The sequence below is a fragment of the Etheostoma cragini genome, chromosome 15 (genome assembly GCF_013103735.1).
Source record: "Etheostoma cragini isolate CJK2018 chromosome 15, CSU_Ecrag_1.0, whole genome shotgun sequence".
In the NCBI taxonomy this organism is placed as follows: Eukaryota; Metazoa; Chordata; class Actinopteri; order Perciformes; family Percidae; genus Etheostoma; species Etheostoma cragini.
This window is the reverse complement of record NC_048421.1, coordinates 23,866,899-23,875,461: the sequence shown is the minus strand read 5'-3', so window position 1 is coordinate 23,875,461 and position 8,563 is coordinate 23,866,899. Positions and strand designations below refer to the sequence as shown.

General features: G+C 40.5%; 1 protein-coding gene across 4 annotated transcripts in view; it reads right to left on the bottom strand.

Annotated features, from left to right (window-relative positions):
- si:dkeyp-72e1.9 (syntaxin-binding protein 4) overlaps positions 1-8,563 on the bottom strand; it is an 85,139-nt gene that overhangs the window by 51,037 nt on the left and 25,539 nt on the right. For 3 of the 4 annotated variants that reach the window (XM_034894171.1, XM_034894172.1, XM_034894170.1), the window contains one exon: positions 2,338-2,411. In XM_034894171.1, the coding sequence (XP_034750062.1) occupies positions 2,338-2,411 (74 nt within the window). Of the gene's footprint in view, positions 1-2,337; positions 2,412-7,249; positions 7,524-8,563 lie in introns of those variants that run through there. The other variant, XM_034894169.1, reaches the window with a different exon arrangement.

Genomic DNA, 8,563 nt, shown 5'->3' with positions numbered 1-8,563 from the left:
TTATATAGACATTAGTGGTCCCTAATACTGTATCTGAAGTCTCTTTATATAGACCTTAGTGGTCCCCTAATACTGTATATGAAGTCTTTTTTATATAGACCTTAGGGGTCTCCTAATACTGTATCTGAAGTCTTTTTTATATAGACCTTAGTGGTCCCCTAATACTGTATCTGAAGTCTTTTTTATATAGACCTTAGGGGTCTCCTAATACTGTATCTGAATCTGGGGGTGTGTCCTTGACCAACTGCCACTTTGCTCGTTTGAAAGCCATGATGTCTCTCTCTCATGGGGGGGCCAAAACTCTCTGGGGGGACAAAGGGGGGGGGGGCAAGATTCCAGATTGGCCCGTCAGAGCTTTCATTTTCTAAGCCTGGGTTAGCTTAGCATTGTAGCACTAGTATCTAGTCCTATTTAATACAGCATCATGTCCATTTAGTAAATGATGGTCCCCATTTATTTTAGAATAGAGGATAAAGCAGGGGATGCTTTAGGACCGGTCAATGAGGACAGAGGCTTAGCGATGTCAACCATGCTAACACTGTGGACATTAAAATTATGTGTATGAAAAAATAAATAAATAAATAAATAAAAGGCACCAGAATGAACAATGATCTATTTCCTCTAGCCACAACAACCTCATGTACTCCTGGCCTTCAGAATTACAGCAGAACATCTGAAAGAATCAGGATAGGATGAGGGCTGTTGTACAGTTCGAGTTAAAGCTGCACTAAATCATATTTATGCTTTAACGATGGATTACATGACTAATGGACCACATGACTGTGTGTAATGTTTGTCACTCATCGTAATGAACTCATAGAAAGCCTTTCAGCTCATTCTTTTTTGTTTTTTTTGTTTGGTCCAGTGTACCTGCTCTCATCAACCTGCTTTCTAGCAGCAGTAGCAGCAGCAGCAGCTATTTCCATTACATAATCTCTGTTAAAGCCGTTATGTTAATGTTCGGACCGCGTTCGCAGCTATTGGCCATATCCAGACACATCTGGTCTGACACAGTTTCCGGTCTTCTCGCAGTGCTTTTTCTGAGCGATTGCTCTCAAAGTGCAAAAAGACTTAATTTACAAGGGGTGGGAATCAGCAGCCGACCCCGATACAATATAATCACCATACTTATGCCACAATTAAATATTATTGCCATTTTAAACCTATTGCATTCTACAGTATATTCTGCCGTATATTGCAATTTCCTACCTTTTTTCAAGGAGGCATGGCAAAGGAGACCTTTAGCGCCAATGACAACGACAAAAGACCTGACTTAGCGTCCATATTTCACGAGATAGGAGTGAGAATGTGCGGGCCAAAACAGCTTTGGAACCGCTTGTTCGGCTGCAGCAAGCGCCATCTTCCAGGTCTGAAAAGTGAAGCCTTCTGTCTCCGTTCCAGCAGGGGGCGACTCCACCGGCTCCAAAAAGAAATCAGTTTCTATAGAAGACTTTGGGGAAATTACTCCTCCTCCAGAAGAATTTTTGAATCCAGACAAGATGCTGTTTGGTATTTCCGACATATTTAGGACTTCCACAACAGGTACAAAGCAGCAATAGTGGTTATCTCGGCCATATTAATGACAGACAGAACCGTGGGTGCTTACAGTTCAACCCGTGCAGGTAAACACAAATGATCCTAATAGGATTCTGCGATCCAGACACATCTGGTCTGCGATCAAGCAACACAAATATTCATGGCTGCGTGAAAGCCATTCCTTCCATTACATAACTGTCTGAGACCCCCACAGATTGGTTCAGTGTGAAGATGACACACAGGCCAACAGGAGTATTTCCTCACACATCTGTTCAGTTGCGGTGCTGAAGTTAAGATTAAGATGGATTTTCATGGTCTATGCTGTTTTCCGTGTGGAGTTACAGGTTCTACCTGCATCAGTCTGGGTTTCCTCTGAGTGCTCCAATCCTTAATTATGTAAATACTGTCTCATAAAAATTCCTTTAACTATGGACATACCGTGCATATCCACACTCTTTATATTTCTCGTTATATTTCTACTCTGAGATTTATATACTTTGTGCAACTATAACTCCGAATTTGTCTTCGGGGATCAATAAAGTATTTCTGATTCTGATTTCTGATTTCAGATATGCGTGTTGGTGTTATAGAGTGTGATACACTCACAACCTGTCCAGGGTGTACACTGACTCTCGCCCAGTGGATGCTGGGATAGCCCTTAGTCCCTGATAACCATGAACTGTATAAACAGTTACAGACCACAACCAATGGAAGAGATGGAGAGGACCTGCAGTTGTACATGCTTACTTTGAGAAGTATTTCCTTCTATTCATCATTGCTAAAGAGAGAAAAGGTACTTACCCAGGCCATTCTCACAGTCTGTAAACTCCATGGAATGAACAGCTCTGTCTACTCCGTATGGACCCATTAGTGTCCTGGTAGAGATGGAGGGGTGAGGAGGATTGAGAATAGAGGGAGCGAGAGACAGAAGAGAGGAGACATGAAGTACAAACTTTAGGGCTAAAACTACTTCTGTACATGTTTTTCCCCAAATCCCAGAAAAAGCTATTATTTTCATAATATGGGCCCTTTAAGTATTAAAAAATGTCCTGTTGTGGTGTATAACGTTTAGTGTGTTGTGGCACAGATAGTCAGCGGTAGAAACAGAATCAGAATCTGATTTAATAGCCATGCATGTGTAGAGTACATAGAAATAAAACTGGTAGAAAGGACATTCAAATTTACGTAGCAGCATAGTCAGAGGGGCGGCTATTTTGATGTATACCTCTACTGTGGAAGGCTCTGCAGTAAGGGTTCAAGAGCAGCGGAGTAGTAACATTACGAGGCAGCTGATAAACTGGTCTAATTTCATAATCCAATAATAGAGTGTCCTACATTCAACACCGTTAAAACTCACTTTAGTGGCTTCTGATGCTGTATGACTGCTGGCAGTCTCTATGTCAGGCCTATGTCACCTGCCTAGGGACTACAGATGAAAAGTAGTTATTTTGACTAATTCTGGCATGTTTACGTGGTGTTTTTTTTTTATACATAGAACGTTCTAGAAAATATTTTGTTATATTTATTATAAGTTATTATATTGTGCTTTGTTGGTATCATTTCTGCTAGAATGTTAATCAAATTTGCAGTGTTAATTTAAATTGCAGTCTTAATTGATCTTTTCTTCTGAAAAACAAGACAACTCACCCCCGCTAACAGATTAGTGACCCTTCTATCCATTTTATTTCTATGGTACACCCACAACAAATTACACTCCGGTTATTGCATATGAGGTATGTTTATGAGGTATTTACATGTTGACAGTACGTATTTAACAGTATAGTGTCTATGATATGAATTCCTGGGTATTAAATTTTCATCGACCTTTTTCTGTAGTGGTCCCATTCATATTTTTTAACACAATATGGTTATGCTACGTTTAAGGCCGATCCTTTTTGACTGTTCCCGATTCATTTTGAAAGATGGGTGGATTGAAATCACATGACTTTCCCGTTTGCACTGTTGCACTGCACATAAGAGCCCCCCCCAACGCTGAACGCTGGCTAGACAAATATAATATAATATATTCAGCTTGCAGCGGTGTTGAAGAAGAAGTTGGTGTGTGTGTCTGCAGCCGCCTCAGACGCCACTGCATCAAAGAACAAAGCATCTTTCTTTTGAACAGTCTTATTCCAGAGGCTTTCTGACAGACAGGATTTTCTTTTCCTTCAGCCGATGTAAAAAAAATATGCTCATCTTTAAAATTTCTAACTGAACAGAACAGAGATGCATTCTCTAGACTGTAATCTTTTTTGTTTCATTCTCGGGAGAATATGGAGTTAGTGTGTGCCAGTACTGAGCAAGCATTTACCCACTAGTATTAAAGAATATGCATGATTTTCAAATATAATGTCACAACAAGTCATATGGCACAACAATGAATACAGATAAAAGGTGCTGTTCAAAATATAATTTTAAATTGTATTGATGTAAATGATGTTCTAACTACTAGTTCTCAGCCAGTAGTAGTTTTGGTAGTCTAATATCTGAATTTGACTTCATCTTGTTTGTAGGCATATTGATCATTTGTGTGTGTGTGTGTGCGTGTATATATATATATATATATATATATATATATATATATATATATATATATATATATATATACCCAAACAAAAAAAATCTTCCTTTATCATCTCTTTATCCTGATGATTATTTGCCTTTAACCACTTAGTCATTGTATCCATGGTCCTGATGATTATTTATTACAAAACTCATTGTGTTAATGTTTTTCTAAAAACACCAATAGTTGGCCCTACAATATCTCCGCAATATTATTGTATTTGACTAAAGATCTATTCTCCACATTGCCCATCTGTACTTCGTCACTTCAGAGCACACCACAGCGCAAAAAGGTTGGACATCTTCTCCTTGATGCGGACGGCTGCTCCATCTGCCCCCCCCACCAGTCCACAACCTGGACTACACCAGTCACACATTAAATCCATCACCAACTCTGCCTTCCACCATCTTAAAACCATCCCAGCTGCCAGGGTCTTCACCTAGACTAAACCCTGGCAGCACATCACCCCCATCCTCATCCACCTTCCCTGGCACCAGGGCAAGACCCGCATCCTATTCAAAACCCTCATCCTCAACTACAAATCACGCTATCTCCTCACACCAACCTGTGTGCTAATGGGATACTTAGAAAAAAGAAAAGCCACGCGGAGAACATGCAAACTCCACAAGTAAAGGCCCAGGACGACCAGGGTCAAACCCGGGACCTTCTAACTGTGAGGCCACAGTGCTGACCATTGGCCCCCCCTGCTGTTTTACTCCTCCAGGGCATAGCTGTAATAAGCTGTAATGTATATGTAACCTATTGAAGCTCAGTGTAAATTCTTTCAGGACGACCTAACTCTTCCCAAATCAAATCAGCTGTTTCGGCCATGAATTCCAATTGCCATTCACAGCGTTAGTTGTCATTTCAGGCAAAACGTGCAAACGGCACACGTTGACATTGAATTCCATGTCCAAATAGTAGCAGCCAATGTCTTTCCTTGGAGGAAAAACTCTCTGGTGTTGTTCCTGTCAAGCAGCTTTTCTGCTGTGCACGTGGATGCGAACGGTAGCAACCTAGCAGCAATACTGACTCAGCAAGTTCCTCACACCGGGCCGCAGTTCCTGGGCTTGTTTGCCTTGATCGTCGGCATCAGTCTTATAGTCGCCGACTCTTAGACCGTCGACCCTCTTCCCTCGGTTTCATCACGGCGGAGGACCTCTAATCAACGTGTTCAAATCAAATGGGACATCCGGCCCATCTGGGCTGGGTCTTGTTGCCCACTGGTGATGCGGATCGGGCCACTGTGGCATGGTTCCGGGCGATTTCAGAGTTACTTGTGGTTCCTAGAGTCTCTAAAAGAAGAATGGGAGCCAGAGCCTTCAGCTATCAGGCTGCTCTACTGTGGGACCAGCTCCCAGTCTGGGTCTGGGTTCGGGGGGCAGACACAGTCACCGCATTTAAGAGTAAACTTAAAACTCTACGACGTCCTCGCAAACAATGATCGCTAAAGATATATTCTCGTAAGCCAAACTATATATTATATAGTTATATTATTATTATATATATATTATTAAATATTTTCTTTCTTTCTTCCATCACTAATTCTAACGTTTTTGGGGATTGTCTTGGCTTCCTTACTCCTTTTAAAAATGATTATATAACCATGGAGTCTAAGCTCCAAAGACTGTACATTTTATTATGCTTATGTACAATAACCATGTGCATATCTGCAGTTAGAAGTCTGTCCTAATTGAATTCTAGTAGACCCAAAAGATGTACAAATACAATGCTGACAAGTATAACTTGTGCTCTTTAAAAGTACCCTGAGAAAAGGTCATTGTAAACAGTCTTTTTTCGACACAGCTAAAAATGTTAGCTGAAGTTTCATTGGTCACGCAAATACAATTGAGCCATCTCCATGACAACCGAGAAAACGCCATCAGCCCATCAACAGAGCTCTTTGAGGCCAGTCAGAAAGATATATTTAACAACCTTAAAATGAATACAGAGGATTTATTTTGAAGGCTATTAAAAATGTATAAACTATGAACTACATATTAATTATAAATCCATTATCCATAAACAATAAAATATTTATTTTAGCAAAATGAGAGGCTGTACGCCGTAACAATAATCTAAAACGGATACATTACAGCCCATAAATCAGATGTAGCGTAGAGTTTAACCCATGTGTTGTCCTCCAGGGTCAAAATTAGCACTCTTTTAGACACTTTTTACGTTTATGTTGCTTTTTCCTCACCTAATGCGTGCTTTTTGACCTTTTTGTCGCTTATTTCAACGTTTTGGCATTTACACAATTACAGCAGTATATTAACAACTAGTCCTATTTATTTGTGCTAGTTTTACACATACTTTTTGTAATTCATGGTCAATATACCTGACTTATGTCAATTGTTTTTTTATTTTTGTGTAAGAAAAAGGCAGAACATATGAATGATTGTGACTAATGGTTAAGATCAGAGGAATGAAGGTAATGGATAATCACAGATCTGTCAAAGTTTAGTCCGGATATACAATTGATCAGCCAAAATTCTAGGAAAATAAAGACCTGACCCTTAATTTCCTTTGTAAAGAGCATCTTATGGAACCACCCGTAATTTTGGAGCAATGCGGTTAAAAGAATCCCAAATATATAATATAGAAACTTTGGAAAGGGGTCAAATTTGACCCGAGGAAATCATGGGGGTTAAGCCACAGAATTGCCATTATTTCAAAGGCAGATCAAACACAGCCGCCGTCGTGGCGCGCTGCGCACGAGTCTGTCCCATTTCTTTAACTGTCTATGGTCCTGTTCAGCGGAATGGTTACCAAAATAACGGCGGGAAAACCCGCTCACGCGCTTTACCCAGGTTGTCCTTCCAACGTATTGTTGATAAAGAATGCATTCATCTGAACACTTGTAACACAAGACATGTCAACTCTAACCACCTCCATTTTAAGCCCCATTACACGCAGCACCACGTCCACCGTTTACCGTATGACAGTCTGCTTAACCCGCGAAAAAACGCAGTTCTTTGCCCACATACAGCACTCTCTGTCCCACTTGTTCGTCCATTAAAGAAGCCGTAAACACCACTCCAGCACCCCGCCACAACACTCACTTCAACAATTAGCAAAAGTAAGAAGACAGCAGCAGGGTTTCCACCACAGACAGCCAACACACCCCCCGTTTGCGTTTTTTTTTACCTGCTAATGATGACAGCTCCTTTATACATGACTGAAAAGGTTGGCATTTTGACATTGGAGCCAGCTTCTCCGGTAGGACGGACGTACGGTCGGTCGGTCGGAGCTTCCCCAGCCGTCAGCCTCCAGCCAGCAGCCACATGATGGGCTGTGTGTGTGTGGATGTGTGTGTGTGTGTGTGTGTGTGTGTGTGTGTGTGTGTGTGTGTGTGTGTGTGTGCAGCCACCGTCCGCTCCAAACATCTCCACCTTCACGAAGACATTTAATCTCTTACGTAACTAAAGTCGCCGAAAAATATAACAGGGTTAGAATGCAGAGGCTGGAAGTGATGTTTTAGGCTTATCTCTCACACATCCACTCCACAGCAATATTTAGCTTTATTTGTCGCTAAAGTTGCATTAGCAGGAAAAAGATATCCTTGGCAAAGCCGAAATTATTGCTATTGGTTATGGATAATTAGACTTGCTTCGTTACATGTTTGTTACATTGTTACACGTTTGTTAACAGAAAAGTCACATTAAATTAACATAAAAACATAAACCTAAGATCATAAGATCAACAAAGTACTTTAGGACATAGAGGGGGGACACATATGAATGACGGCATTTTAAAAAGTGGCTTTAATAATTACAGTGCCAAAAGTGCTTATGTATTTATTGCACTTTGCCCTTTTGTGCAAAGATTTACCATTGAAGTTCAGCAGCTTGATAGAGGTTGGGATGAAATCAGAACTTGCAGGCATTTTGTCTTTTCTTTTTCGTTTAAATAAAAAAAAAAAAGTGTTTATGTAAAAAAAAAGAAAAAATCAGAGCAGAATGGGTTTAGATGCCTTTAAACACATGAATACTGCACCGCTCTCCATTTAGAAAGGCAATTTTAATCCTCAGTTGACGTCCATTACTTGTCATTCCTCTGAGCAGCCGTGTATTTATTTTTTGCTGCCTGTCAAAATAATACCAGCATCACGGTCACAGCTGGTAATAAAGACACACACCACAAGTAGAGATGAGGGGTCACACTGTAGTACACACTTGTTTTAGAAGACCAGTGTTTAGGCTGTAGCGGAATCAATCAACAGAAATGTAATATAATGATTATTTTATAATTAATTTAGTGAACAAGGTCATTCATCTCGTCTTGGTTCGATATACAGTTGTGTTTGGGAAACACCCATCACAGAGTGTTACGTGATCGTTGAATCCAGTTTTATGTCAATATGAGAAATGTTTCATGTCATATTCTGCTTCTGACTGGCTAGTAGTCCTTACCTAGGTACTGTCAGGGCCCTCGTACTCTGCTTCTGACTGGCTAGTAGTC